Below are 21,284 nucleotides of genomic sequence, written 5' to 3'. Positions count from 1 at the left end.
TGGATTGTTACGAAACTTTTAAAATTGCCCCTACATATCTTCTAGAGTCCAGAATTCAGAGGTTCCAAGTGGAAAGGCATTGTGGTCTTCTGGAGGCCACAGATTTCACAGGTCTGTGTTGCTAATGCATCTGAAGAAGTCACTGTCCTTACCTGCTCTGCTAGGGCATTTGGTAAGGCAAGTTCTTCTTTTTTTGTATCTTCCCCTCACTTAGAGCTTTTATTTTTGATATTTTAGAGTGGCAGGATATTGACAGCTAACATCAGTTGTAGAGAGGGGCATAGTAGACTAGCTAGAAATTTGGGACTTGAGCTCTGTTTCCACACAAAATAGCTCTAGGAGGAATAGGTTGCCACAGTCTCATCTGGAGAAGACAGAGACACAAATGACAAGTAATGAAAACAGCCCATGACCAAAAAAGTCCTTATTCTTCACGAACTAAAAGTCAAAGAAAGCATTTCCGTCCATGTGCTAAATCTCTTTCCTATCTCCTAAACTCATGGGTTCATATTTGGCCAGACTGAAGAACCCAAAGTGCTTGAACGTATTTCTTGGAAGTTGCCTCCATGGGTCAGAGTCTGAGGCATATTGGTTGGTAACAGATATGGAAGTAGCTTGTTTTGTTACTTGTACTTTTTTTTTGTACTGTACTTTTTTTTTTCTGTAGGAATTCTATTTTCTTGGCTTATCAGTGGTTCCCTTTGATAATATATAAAATGCATTTAACTTATAAATAAAATAATGTTTTCACAGTAATTTCAAATGAATAATAATTATTCTGTCCCGAGTATCTTTAGGGTTTTAATAATACTTAGTACCTACCTAATGCTTTTCATTTTTCAAAGCATTTCATTCTCACTAATCTCTACAGTCCTGCTGTGATGTTGGTAAGGAATCAAGTTTTCAGCTTCCAGATTGGAGCCTTCTGTACAGGTCTGTTTAATACATGTCACGAGACACCAGCCCTTCTACAGAACTACTAAATCAGTTTGTTTTTCCAGAAGGCCTGGTTCTTTCTTACTTTTTAAAACCTATTTGGCTGCAAGAGAGAGACAGATTTTTCCTTGTTGCCTCTCCCCCTGGTTTGGTAGAACTTGTGTCAGCAAATCAGCTTTGTACCTATTTGATTGGGGATTTTGAGTTATATCACTGAAGCTGAAAGAGTATTTCCCCCTCGAGCCTTTAAGACCCAGTGTCACCTGCGTACTTGCAGCATCTGTGGATGGTTAAAATCATAAGTAGATTAAACTTTAAGCCTGGGTCATCTTGAATGGTGATTGTGGGCCAGAAGGTTTCTCATGTGTGATCCAGTTAGCAGGGAGGGTTAGCTTCAGCAGTGAATGCCAGTGCTGGACTTTAGACTGCTCTGGTGTTGAGAATTACAGCAGTAAAAATGAAGTGACTCCTGTGCACTGAACGTGGACATGGTAGAGAGAAATGTTGCTGCAAGTTCTCTTGAATCTGTTGGCTTTTCTTGGCATTTGCGTATTTGCATGAAAGAGTTACTGATGGCTTTGTAGCAGATACTGAAACTTCTGAACTATTTTGGTAGCTTTAACTGATTAGACTGAGAAAAACTAAAATAGACTGCTCTGAAATCAAGTTTTTGTTCTAACTGTGGGCAATTCTCAGTTGTGCCCTGGCCACCTTTTTGGCATAGAGTGGCAAATATCTATGAATCCTTATTTTTATATTTAACTGAGAAATTAAGAATTTATTTCCTACGATTAATCATCATGATGTTTTCATTAGGGTTTTGGTTCGTTGGTTGGTTGTTGTTTTCTACAGCTTGATAACCTTAATGAAGTAACAGTATATCTGGATTTTGGAGGTCATGGGAAAGGAGCCAGGCTTAGAAGGGATTTAGATTTAAATGCTGATTTAGAGTGGAAGTTCTTTGTGGCAAAGATTCTTATTCCATCTGCACAGTACAACGGGCACCCATAGTCAGCTGTTCTTTGGCACATCTGTGATAAATGATACTTTTTACGTGGATATTCTGATTCAGATGTAAACAACATTTTTGTTGCTTTGGGACACAGGCAGGTCTATGTCTTTTTTAAATCAAGTTGTCCAGTCTTAACTGAAGCTGACACACTTCCAGCCTTATTGCTTTTAGGAGAGGCAGTATGTTTGGTTTTAATTTAGACCTAAGAGTTGTGGTGGCTAATAGGCAAACTGATGCTCAAGACGTCTGACCTGGCACAGTTGCGAAAGCGGTGATACAGACTGCTTCAGCAACATCAGGGAGGTCTGTTTGTCCGCCTTCGATTCTCGACCAGATTAGTGAGGGCAAACTGGTCGATTGTAGGCTTTTTGGAATCTAAGGAGAAAAATCTTTTCCCAACTAAGCAACCCCTTGGACAACAATTTCTCATTCACTTGTGAGCCTAAGGAAAATAGCTTTATTTTAGTCTTCAGGCTTAAGAAAAGAAGGAACAAAGCTGTCTTTAGTAATCCTACCATTTTTCTTTTGACAGGTTTGTGAAGGTCACGACTTAAAATCTTTCTGTAACCCCCCAAATCTCACTTAAACTTGTATGGGATTTGTTCGGCCTGTGTTTGAACATTTGCCAGTTGTTAAGCAGAAATGGTGACTACATGATGTTTTGGCACTGCCTAATAAATATCAAATGTTAGTGGAAATGTATATATTTGCTCAGGAGTTTTAATCTGGAATCTCTTTGTGAAATCTCAACCAGCTCTGCGTTTCTCATCGGATCTTGGTGCTCTGTACTCCATCTGCCTCCTTGCTCTCTCCCAGCATGTTGTTTAACTAGCTGCATTAACACACGCTAGTTCATGTGGCAAAATTACTCACTGAACTTACTTTACAAATGAGCTCACGGTGCCTCTCCTATAGATGGCACATGGTGGTGATAGCAGCAGGTAGGTGTGTTCTCGACTGAAACAATGTGGGGAGGACAAGAGAGAAGGATAAACAGCTAAGGCCGGCTAGTACAGCTTCTCCTGATTAGATGAGTTGTGCCTGCTGGTTTGTGTGTAGCAGTGGCATATCAGAAAGGTTTGCATGTGCCCTGTACTAAGCTGTGCATGGTCACGCCTACTTCCACAGCCATAGACGTTGACACTTCTACAATGATTTTATTCAAAATCTTAAATCCTGTATGTGACTGAGCTGGTACCCATCGCTTCCTAAATTAATGTCTACATTTATAACTAGTGGCTGTAACGTTGTTCTGTGTCAGTTAGATAGTTGCCTCTCTACACTTTGAAGGGACCTGCACTTTTTCGCTCTAGCTACTGGAGCGATAGATTACTGCTTCAGAGCGCGTGGTAACTCTGCAAGCGTATTTTCATCTTGAACTGCAGCCACATCTGGCAAGCATGTTCCACTTCACATTATGCAATGTCGCTGGTAAACAAGGCTTCCAAGTGGTATTGCTGCCACCTTACGTAATTACCAAAGTTTATTTTGGTGCCAGGCAGTACCATGACTAACTTTGTTTCAACAATAGCCCTTTGAGGGCACCTGAGAAATTATTCTGCAGTCACAGCAGTCAGATGGGCAAGCAGAGTTGTACAGACAGTCTATTGCTGTTTATGCCACAAATAACTGATTATACATAGTGTACATGTGTGTAAATATTTCTTCCTAAGTCTCCCTAATGCATTATTTCTCTTAAAATACAGTTGGAGTAGAAAACTTTTCCTGACTAAGTACAGAAGTATCAAGGTCTGGCTTTGTAGGAAAGTTTTGTATTGTTGTTCTGAACTTTAACTGTCCTCCTTTGTTCACTCATTGGTGACACAGATGCTTTCTTCATGCCATCATAGTTCATTGCTGTGAAAATGACTGAATCACACTGTAAACAGAGTTGAAGCAATACCACCAGCGTGGAGTGAGAAGCTGTGGAAGTTGTTGAGCTTGTATTTTGAAATATGCGTGTGTATTTTTTAGGCATGTAATTCAAATGGTGGAGGTGGTGAGAAAAGAACAGTCTTGCAATGAAAGAAGAAATAGTAGAATCATCTGGGGGTTTTTTGTCTTCTGTCCAAGCACAACCCCTGAAGTGTTGTCTAGGTATTCCTGCACTGAGCCAGCTGCCCCCAAAATGGAAAACTTGTTCTGCCAAAAAATTATTAACCACAATTTTGCCACAATCTACAAAATCTTCCTTATACTGAAATGTTGGAGTATTTTAGTAGTGGTCATGGGAGACACACACACAAGTAGGGACTGCAATTAGACAGATGGACAGTGTGGTTGGCTGCATTTGAATTGTGTGTGTTTGGATGTTTGCTTTTTTGTTTGTTTGTTTTTTAAGGTTGTTTCCAAATGAGATGTATCTAGTTTAATCCAGAGAAGCCAGAAAGATTGGCATTTAATAGAAGAGCCTTCAAAATGGTATGTTAATATAGACAGGCATGTGTTACTACTAACAGGATTTCAGGCAGTCATGGTTGCTTAATATTTATTTAACAGTCATATCCTAGGGCAGATCACTTGCCTCCCTAATTGCTATCCACTTCTGTAGACCACTGTGTGCTGTGAATAAAACAAGGTTGGAGAGCCTGCTAAAACACCAGTACAGCCAGTAATGTAAATATGACTGTGTTTTCCGATAAAGATGAAGTCTCAGAGCCTCACTCGGATTCCATGTCATGCTAAATCAAATGTGACCCTACTGAACTGAAATCTGAATCTGGCTGCTGCATTATAAGAAGTTGTATCTGGACTAACAAACATTGGTAAACCTGGTCCCCAACTACAAGTTGCAGCTCTATCTTGGGTCTGTATCAGTCACGTTTTTGTAGTGGGGTAGCATCAATATGGATGTTTCTTGGAAACGGAGTCAAAACCAGGAACTTCACTTGGAAGCCAGATGGTACATTTCAGTTGTACTTGCTTGTAGGTGATACAGTTATATGCAACTGAAAAATAGGACTGAGTTGTAGAAGCACATACAGAAATTCTCGTCTCCTTAGTTTGGAATATAAATAGGAGAACCTGAGCTGCTCACTGCAGGTTTATTGATATTATTGGGTTAGATACTGAAAAAGTACAATATATTTGAGTACCTGCTGGATGCTCTGGGAAAGGATCTGTTTTTTGCCCCTAAATCTTGTGTATTAAGAATGGCTTTTGTCCTATAGAAATTGCTTTGGAGGAGAAGGAAGGCTTTGTGTTGTGTGTGTATACAGCAGTTAACGCCATTGTCTACTCCCTCAAGTCAGGGTTCTGCTATTCTCAACTCTTTTCAGGTTCAGGCAAGTAGCAATCCCTTTCTGAGCCTCAGTTACTGATTTGTTTCAAGGGGACCTTACTTTGTTCGCTCACTTTGCAGAGCAGTGGCTGAACAGTTTTTCCTTGGAGTGGTTTTCTTGGCCTGGTCCAGCATGAGATGGTGAGCCTAGCAGATGTCTAGGAGTTCCCCTTATTGATATGGAGAAATCTCTCTGTCATGCAGTAGGGTATGGATTGGCCTGTGTGCTTTTGAGGGAAGCCTTATGAAGATGGAGCTATTTTCTTCATCCCCTTTTTTTTTCTTCTCCAGATGTTATATTTGTTCATGCTGTTTTGTACAAATCTCTGATTTGTGTGCTGTCCTAGTGCAGCTGGGACTTAAACCTTTCAGAAAGCAGCATCCACAAATAAAATTTACACGGTTCTGATGGTAAATTAATCTTACCAGATCTTGTTTCAATGTGTTCAGCAGTACAAGGCAGCAACAGAGTCTCAATGTTTTGTGATTCCTAGAAGCTATGGGAAAGTCTATGGTACAACTCTTTTTTTCCATAGCTGTGTCCTGGTTTTGCTCTGAGTTGTGTGTAGGTAATTTCTTGGAAATCACAGTCCAAGTTTGAATTTTGTTAAGTGTCTGCTAGAGATCAGGACTTTGTGTCTGTGGGGAGGGCTGAGGAGTTGGCTACTGAGGCCAGTAGCACTGGCAATACTGGGAACCAGCAGCTGTGGGCAGTGAGATGGAGCCGGAGGAACATGGCAGGAGGTAGAGGAACCCTGAGCTGGCAGGTCTCGCATTGGGAAAGGGAGAGATGTTCAGGACTGGGGGGCTCACAAAGGAGGGAATGGGTGAGGGACGGCGCTGGAGGAAGTGCCTGGGGGATGCGATGGTGGGAGGCACTGGGAATGTGCTGGGGAGCTGCAAGAGCAAGAATGTCTGAGCTTAAGGGGGATGAAGGCTCCGCGACAGGAAGGGTTACAGTCTACTTATGACATTCAAGTATCTGAACAATTTACTTAATTTGGGGAGCAACCACATATGTTTAATCCTGTTCCCCATTCTCTCTGCCTCCATTCTCTCTTTCTGATCTCCGGAATGCGGTACTACCACTCAGAAGTACAATCACTCTTGCATACAGTCCAGTGAAGGGTTGGATCCCCTTAAATACCAGTCCCCTTACTTGAACATTTTTTCTTCATGACACTTTTCTCCTGTTTTGATGAAGCAGAGTATAGTTTGCTCACTTTATTAAAAATACATTTCTCTTCCATCCTTCATTTTGACACCTGCTTCACTGCCTAAAAGGAAATAAAATGCTTGCTGGCAAGACTTCACCATTGAGTATTTGAGATTGTAAATACTTTCCTCCTCCTAATTACCTTTGAAATATGTTTGAGCCTAACATTTTATTTTGAAAAAAAATGTGATGTACCGCTTCCTCTCTTCCATTCTTCAGTGCCACCTAAAATAGTTTGCACTTTTGGTGTATTTCAGCAATAGCAATTGCTGTGTATTCCTGGGCGATAGAGAACAAGCTTCTTACGCACTGAAAGAATAAGAGCACGAAATTTAGAACATGGCTGACAAAAAGGTGTTATGCAGGACAGCACAATGGAGTCGGGGAGGCTGGCAGAAGAGAGAAAACAGGAGAACTAGCTCCTTGGAAAGAAATCAATTTAAATGGGAGTAGAATGTATTCATTTTTTGTGCCCTTTTTCTACAAGTGCTGTGGGGATTCATAGTCTTTTGTCCTAGAAATAAAAGGATTTGGTTGGGTTTTTTTTCCTATACAAATCCTGCACCTGCTAAGTAACTCGCAGACCAGATGACATAATGCTGCAGAGTCTGATGCCTCTGACGTTCTCTCAGCCCCTTTCCCTACATGTCCAGTTACCCCAAGTCTGGATTATATAAGTAATGACAGTCCTCCTGGCTAACCTTGTTTTCTTGTTCTCAGTACTCCTCCTTGTTTAGAAACTTCCTCTGTTAGTTTCATTATGTTCTTGGAACTAGAATTAAGAGGGAGGAGCTGGCTGGCAAGGAAACCCATTCCTGCATTTCACTCCTGGGCTTAAAAGTGTGGAGAGTCAGCAGGTCAAAAAAAATATTATTTGGAGGATCATGCTTTGAAAACTGGTGTGATGTTGCGAGTGAACAGTCAGTCATACAGAATTTGAAAATTGCAGTCTTCACCTGCTTGCAGTACAGATAAACTAGTTTAAAATCACATTAGCTCCTCTACCTCCTTGTCCGGTTCTTCGCATGTCAGAGCTTGCTCAAAATAGTTCAGGATTAAACAGTTTCCAGTGTAATTTTGAAGCCTTGAGAGTTTGTCCATTAAAGCTCAACTTCTGCAGTATGTGTGTTAATACTCTATTGTGTGCAAATGAGGAATAGCTGATTACTTAATGATGTTTGTATACTATCTGCTGTTACGCAGGTGTTAATCTTACAAAATGTGTTAATAACTGCTTGGTATTTACAAGTATCGGCTTATTAGTCCTGCTTTGAATCTTTATTTGCATCTCGAACTCACATTCAGGGCCCAGCTTTGGTAGCTGTATATTCAGTGTTTACTTTCCATGTGAAACTTAGATTAACAGGATCACTTATTTTACTTTCCACACACTTTGAAGTTTGTGTCCCAATTCACAAAACCACTCCCGATCAAGATTGTTTGTAAACATGCACTCTAGGCACAACCCTGTTACTGAACCAAGGCTTAGCTCTTGCAGTACGCATTCAGTTTGTTTTCATAAGCACATCTTCCCGGAGCTTTCCTTTTACAGACCTTCAAAGAAGTTGGAACTTTGATTGGAAATCCTTCATATTTCTGTAGTTTTTCAATTGTAGATTTCAACGTGCTTGATGAAAAGTGGGCAAATGTTACCAGGTGCCACTCTACAAAATGAAGAAGCTGAAGAAGAAAGATTTAATTGTCTGGAACAGAAATTGCGCAGTGAGTCAGTGCTGGGAGCAGAACAGAATTCAGGTCTGTTGGCTCCCACTGCTGCATCCCATTCGTGGGATCGCAGCGTGGCTGTCCCAGAAGCTGTCCTGAGCTGCTCTCTGCAGATTATGTTCTCATCTGCCGTCAGGCAGGAAACAAATTTCATTTAAACAAAGAATTAACAATCACAAAATTAAGCGCTCAGAGTCAGTAGTTCCTATTTTCTTCCCCTGCTGCTGACTTCTTGCCATTGTTTTCCCACTCTGTAAAACAGGGTGATAGATTTCATCAGCTTTGCTGGAAGAAGAGTTACTACTTTTTATCTCTGCTGGATTGTGTAGGAGCTAAGTGTTCTTGCAGAGTTGTCAGAGCACGCGCTTGCTTTTGGATGGGAAGAAAAGCAGCATGATCTAAAGAAAGGATTTCAGAATGAAATCTTGAACTAATATTTCTGCATAAAAATAGAAAAATTAGTGCTTTCTATACGTGTATAGAGGAAGGTGTTAGAATAAGGCACCTCTACTTCCTTTGGACTGTTTTAGAGTGAATTTACTGGTGTGTAGAAATTATTATTTCTGTGATAAATCTGTGGAACAAAATTCTGGATTTTTGTCCAGAACAGGTACAGCAAGGACCATAAGAAGTTGAAAATGCATAGGAAGTTGGAAGTCACTGCTTTTTTGGAGTAAGGTAAGAGAGGTTTTACTTAAAAAGACGTGCTGTTCTTGATGTTTCCCCAATTAAAAACAAAACAAAATAAAATAACCAAAGAGAATTAGTTCTGACACAGCTTCTACTCTCTTACTCTTGTAGTTTGATTATAATGCTCTTTCCAGTGTCCCTAAGAGAAGGAGACCCTCTTGTGTTCTGATACTACTTTGGAGGGAACACGGTGCTTCAGATAGCTTCCCTCTCTCTGTCATGTAGAGGTCTCCAGCCCTCTTACTCAGGGGTTGCATCTTGCTCTCAAGCCCATGCTTTCCTAGTTTAGGTACTTGCTCCAAACTGCTAGTCGGACCAGGTCTGACGTTTTTTTGTAGCAGCTTTCAAGCATCTGGGGTACATAATCCAGCCCACAAAATTGCTGCGTAGTCTCCTCTGTCACCTGTCCAGTCATCTGCTCATTCCTTTCCTCTTTCCCAGTGGACTATGACGATGTCCAACCCCTCTCTGGGTCACTAGACAGAGGGGAGTCTTGCCCCACTTGTTCCTTTATCATTGTTGTCCCAGATACTAGCTGTTCTCCAGGGCCATCTTCTTTACTGTTTCGATTATTTCAAATATTCTGTCGTTAGGCACGTGGAATGGGGTAACTGGTCTTTCAGGCCATCTCTGCATACCCTAGGAGTCAGCCTGCTGTTACACTTTTGAATAAAATCAATTTAAGAAGTAAAGAGGTTAATCTTTTTCTCTCTGGTCCTGGTCACAGTAGTTCTAGGTATGGTTTTAATAACTGTGAACAATAAAAGCCCCCAACAACTTCAAAGAGGTGCCTGGGATTTTATTTTTTTAGTGATGGTCTTTTGTTAATCAAAAGAGCACTATGTGTTCAAACCTGACTCAGCTGTGCTGTTTGTTCTACGTTTACATTTCCCTTGGCTTGAACAGTCACACTGAAAACTAAATTGGTGGGTTTAGATTTAGCCATTATACAAAAGTAACAGCTTTGCTTTTAAAGATCTTACTGCAAGTGTCTGACGTGCTTCGTAGGAAGGAACAAAGCCAGAAAAGTACACTCTGTGTTAGAGGTACCTGTCTGAGTTTGGTGGAGTGAGGGCGCATGTACAAGCCTGCTTGTTTTTATTTAGAGCTAAATGGCCTCTGAAGAGGTTAAAAGCTACTGCAGTGGCTACCTATGGCTGAGTGCCTGATGGCTTGTGCTGTTCAGTTGGTGTCATTGGCCTGCTCCTACTGCCCAGCGTTCAAAGGCTGTTAAGGCAGCTTTGTTGACAAAGCGGGGATGAATTATCCCAAAGTCATTATTTGAGAGCAGTGACCCAAGGAAACAGAGGAACAGTTGCTGCCTGTTAACTTTTTTTTTAAGCTCTTAGCTAAGTGATTTGATTTTTTCGTTTAAAATCTTTTGTTCTTCTAGTAGCATTGAAGTATTCTATATGCTTTCCTAGTTTCTCCTAGTTTTTCTAGCACCTTGTAATCTTTTTTTTTTTTTAATGTCTGTCTCAATTAAAGAAGCACTGAGAGATAAAGTCCTGAGGCAGCAATTTCTTCCCTTCTTCGTCTAGTAGCTACAGCCTGAGAATCTGTTTTACTTCATATTTGTGTTGTGGAGTATGGGGAAGCAGATGGGGAGTGCCAGTTACTGGGTGTTTCAGTGGGTGCTCTCCGTAAGCCTGCTCTTTCGCTGAGTTCCTTCATGAAACCTCTAAAACATGTCAGTGAACACAGACCCTGCGGTACCTTGAACTGTTGGGGAGGCAGGTTTTTTTCTTACGCACTTTGTACTTCTGATTCTTAAGCTTTGGTTAGATGATGGACATCTCTTTGCCTGAGCAGCCAGCAGATTGCAAAGATACGAATGCTGCTTGACACAAAACAGCACGCCTTTGGTAGGAAGGTTTCTCTAGAAATACCAGTGGGTACTGCTGGAAGGGTGTTTCCCTTCTGCCATTGGTCTCCAGCCTGAATGATCTTGCGCTGACAATAGTCTCTCCGTAGCTTCCTTTTGATTCCATGACTTCACATAGAAGATATCCAATATGGCCTCTTTTTTTTCCCTCCATTTTTTTCCTTCTGCCTCCAAGCTACACTGATTTTGGGGGGCAGAAGGAAGCTTCTGAGACAGATGTGGTGACTAAATTCTGATCTCTCCTTTGTAACACCAACCTCTGCCAAAGTTTTCCTGGAGAGAGAAAATGGAGTCTATTTGTGCACAGTCATCTTTGAATGTCAGATGGACTTAATCCAACTTATATTTATCATGACTGAGTTTCTTCCTGCTTCCCATGTCCTCCTTCTAAATGATAAAGCATTTTATGCAAAGTGAAATGCTGGATTCTCAGCTATAAGTGATAACTCTGCTAAGAGCCTTAATAGCAGCAGGTGTTGAATGAATCATAGTCTGTAAACTTTCCTGTTGTCTCTAGGGACGCTTCTTCCATAGGCGGTAGCAGCAGCAGTATGAGGAAAGTAAGTTGTGTGGTAGCCCATACTGCAGACTGGTTGAAAACTCTTCAGAGCCATTGTTCCAGCTCATTTCATGTGCACTTAAACATGTTTCCTGAAGTGGGGTTGAGGTTGCTCATTCTCCTCTCCCCACTTCACACCCAGCTTGGTTTCCTGAACTGCTAATGCACCTCTTCTGTCATGAAATGACAAACTTAAAATAGATACAGCTATACAAATCTTGGGGGAAGAGCTGGTTGTCTGTCTCTGCATCAGATCTATAGCCTCTGTGGGGAACCAAATAAAGGGGACTGAACCAACCACCTCTGCTCTCTGAACGATATGTCTGTAATACAGCAATATAACAGAAGTGTTCAAGGAGGCAGATAGGAAACGGCAAGAGGAAGAATAAAAGTGTGTAGAGTGACAAATCTCAAGGTTATGTCCTTGTCTCCAGGGAAAATTAATCCTTTTCGAAGTTAAGGATGATTCGTCTCTTCAATGGCAGCTGAATAGAAATTGCTAGTTGGCTGGATTCACTGATGTCTACGTAAAGTAATTAAAGAGTCTGGTGTAATTCAGAAGGATGTGGCCTAAAAATGAATTTATTTATAATGTCTAAATAGTAGATGCTCTCAAAGAAGAGAAGACACTAGATGTTTTCTAACCTGTTATCAGACAGAGCTGCCTCAAGATGACTCTTATGGAAGACGAAATGGGTGCTGGCATAGGCTTGACTGTCCAAGGTTGTGTTTGGCAGCTGCCTTGCTCTTTGTGTACCTTCCGCAGTGCATGTAGTTTTCATCAAAAGCAGTCTGGGGTTGTTGTTTTGAATGAATATGCGTTCCTAGAAATGCACCATGCAGCAGTTTTTCTATCCACCTGAAAAAGAAACTGAGTATAATTAACAAATAGAGTGCTTTATCTTCTTTTGAAAAAAAAGCACCTTTTTTTTTTTTTTTTTTTTGAAGAATGAGTTTCTTAACTTAATGTGTCTACTCTGCGTGGGATACCTCTGTGTCGTTGTATTTCTTCAATTTGGCAAGTACAGTGCATAACAGTAGAAATTCTCTCTTCCACGCTGTAACTCCATTTACTGGTGAGTATGTAATGAATGGACTTCGTAAGGAACAGGCAAGCTCTTTGTTACGTTAGTCAGGAATTGGCGTGTGTGTGGAGAAATACTGACATCAAGCCGTCTTGGATTCTTGATATTTGAGGCCTGCAGCCGTACTCTGATTCACTTTTCTTTGGTTCGCAAGAAGGACTTGACAAATGGGAAAACCCAGCAGCAATATTGCACTTGAATAGATCCCCAGTTTGCAGGAGCCGTGCTACTTGCTGTTAAACTGGGTAAGGGCATTACCAGCACACAGGTAGAAGCACAAGGGGAAACAAGTTTTGAAAACTGCTTTAACTGGCTTGTATTCCCCTGCGCAGTGGCAAGGAAACATTTATTGCATGAAATGATTCTTAAAAGGCCAGCCTAATCTTGTTTCTCTTTGTAGAGCAGAGAGCTTGGCCTACAAATTCAGTGTTAGCTGGCGTGCCAGGTTTTAGAGCTTGCTTTCTTGGTGTACAAAAGGGTCACCGGTTTTAGTGTGACACAGTCTTGCTTTTGAAAAAGTTCTGAAAAGACAGACTTATTCCTGCTTTCTGACTTACGCAGCTTTCTTGGGAGTGAGTTAACCTGTGCTGCAGATATTTAAATATTTTGTGAAAAGAGGGAATCTCAACAGAAATCTGAGTGATACAGCCTGTATCAATGCCCCACAGCCTCCCACTGAAGTGCTGACTGCCACTGAAGACAGGGTTTATTATTTCTTTGCTCCTTTGTGCTGCGATTTAAACTTCAGATGATGTTTGACCATGGGCTTTTGTTGATCCAGGAAGCCATCTCAGCTTGGGAAGGTGTATTATTCTTCATTTCTTCAGACAAGCAACCTGTCCCTCTGTGTATGTGTCATAGGTGCCTTGCCTTTCTCTTTTTCAGTCTGCAGCCCCTCTGTTTCTCAGAGCAGTCATGTTTCTTGCCAAGAAGGAAGCAATCAGGGATGGAGTTTTTGCTGACCCTAAAAGCCCTTTGGGACAGTTCAGGCTGCAAGGCTTCACCAGTTGGCTTTTTCTTGTCTGGGTTTTCCCCTGTATCTTGGAAACCCTAGGGATATCTCCCCCACACCCTTTTTCTTCTCTTTGAGAGACATTATGGTATCTGATAGATTATGATGTTGCTCCCTTCTCATAATGAATGAGCACTTGTCCAGCACCGGGTCTCTAACATGCAGCATGTTGGAATACACTGGCTCCGCAGTTCTTCAAATTTCTTATTGCAGTAGCAACATAATCTTTATAGTATTTTCAAAGTAAACTTTTTGTATCTGTACTTGATAGTCCCCCCTTTGTCTAGTTTAGTCAAATCTGCTGTAAAATTTTCAGTTACTTGGTTAACTTAATAGTGGAGTTACATTTCTGCTGTTAAATGTGCTGTACTTGCAAGTCACTTCAAGTAGAGTTACTTGTTAATGAAGCAGATTGGTTCAGCAGCACCAGGCTGTCTCTTTTTCAAAGAGATCTCAAAGCTACTGATGTGTAATAAAATTAAGGTAGTTGTTCACTGTGCACTGGACTCGTTATTGATAATGAGTAATGTCACCAGGAATTAGTGACCTCAACTTCAAATGTGGTATTTGCTGAAAAATAGATGGCACTTCTAAAAGCTGGTTAATATGGGAGGTGGAGAATCAAGCATTGTTTCAACACCCACATTCTTCTGTGTGAATCACAGCCATGGACCCTTGCTGCTAAGACAAGATGACATGATGTATTTGCACCACCATTGACCTGCTAAAGGTGGAATGTCAGCCATGATACTGATTTTTTAAATTTTTTTTTAATCATCTTTGACATCAGAAATGTAATTTGCTGTAAGGAATGATCGTGTCCTCTAAACACCATCCCCTTTCAGTACGTGCTGCAGAAGTACGTACGATAGAGCCAGTATGCTTCAAAAAGAAGACTAGTGTTTAAATATTTAGTTCTTCTGGGGAAAAACATAATCTGCCTGAAGAACAAAAATGTTTTTCCCCTGTGAGCATTAAAGCTAAATTTCTAAATCATCTGAGGAGTGGAGAGGGATGAAAATTAATCTGTTTGCCGCTGACTTACGGTGCCTGAATTCTGTTCTGTGACCAAGTGCCACATGTGAATGTGTTGCACTTTTGCTTGGCTGCTTGATTAACTAGAATCCAAAATACAGTCCATGAGCTGCAAAACAATCTTTCCCTTGCCCCTTAGTTCAATCAGTAAAAAGAGACCTTGCAGAAGGGTATATGAAAACATCCCACTGCTGCTCACTCCAGAGTTGTGTTTCAGTGCTCCACAGACAGAGCTAAAGCATCTGCTGTCTCTTTGCAGTGACTCCACACAGTGAGTCAGTAGTATAGGGAGATTTATAAGCTGTGTTCTGAATGTCTGCCCTAGGTGACATGGCCAACGCGTTGCTCCCTTGTTTGTGCCAGGGCGGGGTGGGCATGCTTGAGGGTTACAACAAATGCTGTAAACTGAATCGGTGTTCTTCCTTCTCCGATACGAACTGCTTTGGGTATCAGAGTTTCCCTTTGCTACAAGACATTCAAATTTAACCACCGTCTAGTTATACTTACAAGTATTATTTTTTTTTTTTTATTGCCTCAAGGTCTTTGTTTCTTATTCATGAAAAAGTTAACAGCATCTTACAGAGATGTTACTGTAGTATTTTATGGAAGCTCTTTTCAGACTCCAAAGATGTCAGAGAGGATTTTTCTGTTCAGAGAGGTGGTAATCTTCAGTGAAATAATGTATTTATTACTTCATTTGCTGAAATATTTCAGATCTAGACTTGAAACTGTTCAGGTGTGTATTAAAGCATGCCCTGGCAGGAAGCCCTGCCCATAGCAGCTCCTGCTGAGGGAGTGAGCTCATCCCTGTTCTCAGGGCAGCATTTGAAGTATCTACTCTAGAAAAAAATGCAGTGTTTGGGTAACATCTTCTGCCCTCCCTGTCACCCATCTTGCACTGTCAATCAGATAGATTTGAAAGGAAGGTCAGGAATCACCCCAGGGCTGATGATTTCAACTTGCTTCGTTCTGTTGGGTTTGACCTACCGTTGCCTCTGCGTAGCCAGCCTTGGACATGATTGTTTGTGGCTGTCCCACTCAGATGAGCACTACTGCATCTGCCTCTGGCTTGTTAAACACTTTAATGCTTTCTGTGGCTCAAGGAGATCCTGAAAAGTGAACACGAAGAGCATATCCTTCTATCTGAAGAAAAAAAATGTTTGAATAGCAACAGCCCATATTAGTCTAGATATAGCTTTTGAAGTCCATCTAATACTTACTGGCACTTGAAATCTGCCATCCTTTTGTTCGGCTCCATTGAGGTGCCCCCATCTGCAGTTGAACCTCGCTGTCCACTTGTGCAACTGCAGTGAGACCAACCATGTAATTTCTACGTTTCTCAGAGGACTGTTGCACACCTGTCCATCAGACAGCCAGAGTTCTGCCTCAGATCTCACTTAATCATGCTAAGGTTTGTGAATTCTCTGTTTGAACCTATTTAAGAGTGATCCTTGTGCTGCTCTTCTTTACAATGCTGTTTGACCAGTTTGTTGACATTCCTGTCAGGGAGGTGAGAAAGTTTTTGGTTATGTCCTTTCAGCATTGGATTGAGAAAAAAAGTACTGTAGCATTCCCTGATGATAGTTAACGAATGTTGGTTCCTGCGAAACTCTGACATTGCCAAACAGCCTTTTTTTATTTCTTTGTTTGCAACCATGCTCTCCATTGAAAGAAAAGACAATAGATACACTAGATGTGTCAGGAAATTCCTTTGTTGTAGTGATGACAGCCTAGTTCTATCTTTAGCCTCGTATTCTGGTATTGCAAGGTCCAGCCCTCCCTTTATGAGGATACGTATGACCTGGAGGAAGAGCTTTCCTAGCAAAAAGTCTGTTGTTTCCACTCTGTAACTATGGCGGTTGATTGACTCCAAAGATACTACTTCGCCTTTCAAGTCTTGCCTTTCTGAACGAAGGAAGAATGTTGCCAAAAGTTAGGTATAAATAACATGCTGGCTGTCCTGTGGAAACTGTACGTGTGCGTGCTTTGTAAGCGTAAAGTAATGTATCCCTCCGTGAAAGTGGGGTAAACTGCTGCACAGTACTGCAGGTTAAGAGAGCTCACTTAGCAGTTACTGCGAGGCAGTGAACATGCTGTAAATCTACACCCTGGTTTCTCATGGTCATTTCGGATATGACGACAGGACTATGAAAATGGATATTCACAGTGTAGTACAGTGCGTCTCACTGTGTCATGAGCTGGCTGGTATAGCCTTTCTGAACATCCAGTCTTCCTCCAGCATTAGTGATATCTTCCACTGCTTTGAATGTGCCAGTAGCAGAAATCTGTAAGGCAGCTTTTGCAATATATAGAGCACGAGGTTCCTCTCTGTTCCTAGGGTATAAATACTCTTCCAAGTGACCAATGCCTCAGGAACCTGGAGGCTTACTGGAATTTTTACTGCAGGTGTTTGCAGGAACATCTGACCTGAGGGCAAGTAAAACCTGTTCCCCTTTACCATGCATACAACTCCATGGCCTCCTCCCTCATACATTACACATCATCTGTGGTGTCTAATCCTCATTCTTCTCTCTTCCCAGGGCAGTATAAGTGATCCCCTGAAATTGCTTTGAGCTCTGTGACGTGGCAAAAGGAGAGGGGTTTGTCTAGTGAAGTCTAGAAGTTAATCAGATTTTTAACCCTTAGGCCTGATAGGAGCTATGGCTTTCACAAATCTCTGATTTCTTGGGGCTTAGGGTCTCCTGTTACAATAACTCATCAACTTCATGGATTTGTTTGAGAAGTTTACTTGATTTACTTATTTATTAGAATTATATGTAATTAATGAAGCCTTCTTTGGGGTTCCATCCTCTACTTACTGCTGGGATCTCATATCTCTTGTGTCTCACAAACAGACTTTTCAATCTGTCATTGAATCCTCTGCAATTTTTATCTTCTTTTAAATCAGAGTTTAAATCAGACTTAACAAGATAACTCTGTTCCCTGGCCGTGCCAGCATCTCCATCATTCTCTTCAAAGTTTGATGTCTTGCTATCCTTTTGGGCTTCCAACTTGCCTTTCTCTGAAAGCGTAAATCCAACTACTGTTTTCACCATCCTGGATCAAACTAAATAAATTGTACTTTCTCAAGCTGTCGCCAGTATCAGATGCTTTATGGGAAGATGCCTGGTACCCTGAAGAGTATTTTTCCTTTACCAAAGTATAAACCCTCCTAATCCAGAGCATGTATTTTCCAAGCAGATTAATGTTCTCCCAGGATACATGCACATACCCAGTCCTTTTTCTTTTGGTTTGGTAGTTTCTGGGATTTACTGGTATCATGTGTCAGTGAGCAAAAGCTAGCCAACAGTGTTTGTCTCTTACTCCAAACCTGTCTCTTTCCATTCCCTTGCTGTGAATGTTAATTGTTTTGATCATTTCAGCATCCTTCTGCAAGCTTAAATACACCTCCCCTGCTTGCCTTCCCTTCTGCTGCTTGAGTCAGGTTCTGGATGTCATCCTTGAAGCTTCTGCGTTCATCCATAAGATCTCAACTGAGCTTTCCTCTTTCCTCCCTACCATCCAGGCTGCTGTCATTGCCTCTTTCGCATACGTTGTCCACTCTTGATTCTGTGTTATTCCTCAGTGTCTGTCCTTATCTAAAAATGTGTTAATTCTACAAAACAAAGCCATTAAAGCTTTATGCAGTTCTCCTGGGTTGTTCTGTACTCTTCTTGTATGTGCCTCTAGACTGTAAGTTCAAGGCTGAGACGCTGTTTGCCTGATGTTCTTTGCCTAGCAAGCTGTGTATGTTCACTGTGCTCAGACATTAAGTGATCCTTAAAGTGCGTTGGGGCCTCATGTGACAGCTGTTGCGAATGTGCTGCACTGTGCTTGCTGGGAGGCAAGCCTGTAAGTATAGACCCAAGAGTTCTCAAAACTCCAGGCAAATCAGATCCAGAGACCTGCTTAAAGCCCTTTTTAGATGTGTGTCGTGGTAGTAGAAGAGAGAGGGAATGTAACGTTGTGGTAGAAGAGATGGGAAGCAGAGTAGCACAGAGAGGGTGGACTGCCTTTGAAGCACTTAAAGCCAGGCGACAAATGTGGCTGGGAGCCATTGATCGCTTTCTGTAGGGTCTTTGCCTAATCCTAGCTTATTTACGCCATGTAAAAGTTAATTTGTGGGGTTTGAGTGTTACTTATGTGACTAAAATGGCAGTCTGAGGGGAGAGAACCCTGCCATGACGTCAACTTTCCACTGAGTTATTTAAAAAGCTAGATTTTTATTTTTTTTAATCCTGTGATGGGTCATCATTTTAATACTAGTAAATATTTCTCATTGTAAGAACAAATTTCCTTTTATAGTATCCACATGCTGCTGTTTTTACTGAATCCAGCATAGAGCTATTTCCTATTTCTAATTGTTCACTCACACTCAGCAGTTCTTGCGTGTTCATGTGCGCGCGCTCTCTCTCTCTCTTTCTTTCTCTCTCAGCTTTTTTAGCCTTGTTGATCTATTATTGTGAATTTGGCGAGACAACGCCAGCTTTCAGTGTTTAATGGGCTGTGAGCAGGAACGATCAGCTACTTCCTCTGCCTGTGAGACCATGATGTCATCAGCTGCTCTGGCGTTACCATCCACTGCTGCTGTTGCTTTGGTGTATGTGGAAAGAATGTAAACAGCACTTTCCAGATGTTCCCAGGGCAGCTGGAGAGCCATAAATGGATTGTTTGGTTCAGGAATATTACTAATCTATTTAGGAGATGGCAGTGAGTAGAGTCATAAAAACCTATAGCTCCAATGCATATCCTGTGCAGCATGCTCTGTCAAGTGTATCACAGTGGGTTGTTGGAACGGTTAAGTGATTACATAGCATGTTCAGGACTTGAGCTGGGTAGGTGAACTATCTTTATACCCGCTCTCCTTCCCTCTCTTAGGTGTTCATTCCCTGAATGAAACACAGCAACAATGTCCTTCTAATCTCATGCAAGGCAAATGCTGTTTTGTTCACCCAGAGTGCCTCCAAGTTGTAAGTGATCTCAACAGATGAAGAGTGAAGAAAAGAAAGATGATCTAGTTTTTAAACTCTCAGTATAATATTTGGTGTAGTAGGAACTACTGAATAAACATGGGGGTGTTTCATCTTGGTGCAGTATAGAACAGGAGTTTGGAAGCCAGTGTCTCTCATGCCTCTCCAGGGCTGGAAAAAGCATCGAATCTCACCCACTTGTGGTATATCCAAAAAAAGTCTGTTTTGGTGGAGAACCAGTCACTTCCTTCTTTAGGGTGTGTGTTTGTTTTTAATGTGTTAATTAATTTTTATTGAGTGGTGGAAAAACTGATGTCAGAGCTGCAATGCGGCTGGACGTGCAGGAACACAAGGTTGTAGGAAATAATACAGCTAACATCATAAGGGCAGTGAAAGTTTAACCATGGAGAGTTTAAAATAGCAAAGCTGAGCCATATGGATATTAAAAGATATGACTGAATCAAAACAACGGTCTAATATTAAACTAGATTTTGCTGGGGGAGTAGCAAACTTCTTGGGTTAACTTCTGCTGTGCATCCAGTGTCCAAGGGTAGATTTCTTGTCTCAACACCTTGATTTCTGACTTGGGTATTATCAGTTTCTGGCTATTGCAGAAAGGGGGCAATATAGGTTGAGTCTCACTGTTTTTTTGCCAGGCGTCTTTATTCAGGAGTCTGTAGAGTATCCTTTTCCTTTTACGGTGGTCTATAAACTTGTCCAGCATGACTTCTTCCCTGGCACCTCTCACAGTTCAGATTGCAGAGATCCATGACAGCAAGGCGGAGGGAGGTGGAGAGAAGCGCTTTGGAAATTGGAGCCAAGAAGGAGCACAGTTACATAATTGTACAAAAGAAAAAGGATTTTTTGTTTTGTTTTTCCTTCTCATATCCTTCTGCAAACTGAAAAAATGTTGTTGGAAAGCTGGATGGAAAAACTTCAGCATCGTTCATCCCTGCGGGGACATGAAATATATTGAAATGTTCCACCTGTTTTATAGCTGTTGCTTTTCCTTTTTCAGGTTTGACATCTACAGGAAGGTGCCAAAAGACCTTACACAGCCAACCTACACAGGGGCTATTAGTAAGTAACACTTCTTTTTGATGTCCTTGCGTACCCCTGGTCTAAAATTAAGATCATTTGGCTTCTCTGTCTCCAGGGAATTTTTTTAATGGGATATTAAACACTGGAAAGGGTATCCTTTGTTGCTGAGAGTTTATTTTGCCCAACCTGTCAGGCCATACTAAACGGCGGAGTAGTTTGCATGGATTCAGAATCTCAACAACAGAAAGTAGTAAAGATATATTGCAATGAATGGGAGCTCCTAAAAGCTAGCGCTGAAATACCCACTCTGCTAGCTACTGAAGTAGCTAGAGAGCTTTTTGCTAGTGTCTTCCTATGAACAGAAGCTGTGAGTCTGCTCCAAACACTGGGGGGTGGTGACTGCAGATTTTTTTACCTCTCTCTGATAGGCATTCCCTCAGTCAGTGTGAAAAACAGCTGGTAACAGTTGGATTCACAGTTAGTGTAGCCAGGCATTTGCTTGCTGAGGAGACTTGAGGAACCAAGCTACTGCAAACAGGGAATCCAGGTTCTGGATCAGTAATGAGCAGTGTGGGTGGCAATATGCAGAGGCCAGCAGTGAAGATGATTTGGGAAACACATATTTCTCTCACAGTGTACTCGGGAGATTCATCTGATGTTGTAGGTGGGACTAATGAGCAGAGACCTTATTTTGTTGTTATTTGTCATGGTTTTAAAGAAGAAAAATTGCTTGGTCAGAAACCACCGATAGCGATCCACTCTCACTCCCGTGTATCAATACATAGACTTCGGCTGATATAAATCTCTTGCCTTGGGCCCCTTTTCCTTCCTTCCTCCT

The 21,284-nt window shown here is 41.5% G+C and overlaps 1 protein-coding gene across 1 annotated transcript in view; it reads left to right on the top strand.

The window, feature by feature from the left end:
* The window catches only part of ERGIC1 (endoplasmic reticulum-golgi intermediate compartment 1), a 61,809-nt gene that overhangs the window by 2,280 nt on the left and 38,245 nt on the right, over positions 1–21,284 (top strand). The window contains exon 2 of the mRNA XM_076349724.1: positions 20,424–20,485. Coding sequence (XP_076205839.1) covers positions 20,424–20,485 — 62 coding nt within the window. The remainder of the gene's footprint in view (positions 1–20,423; positions 20,486–21,284) is intronic.

The sequence above is a fragment of the Aptenodytes patagonicus genome, chromosome 12 (assembly GCF_965638725.1).
Source record: "Aptenodytes patagonicus chromosome 12, bAptPat1.pri.cur, whole genome shotgun sequence".
NCBI classification, from domain to species: domain Eukaryota; kingdom Metazoa; phylum Chordata; class Aves; order Sphenisciformes; family Spheniscidae; genus Aptenodytes; species Aptenodytes patagonicus.
The sequence above is the reverse complement of the archived record's forward strand: the minus strand, read 5'-3'. Positions and strand labels throughout refer to the sequence as shown.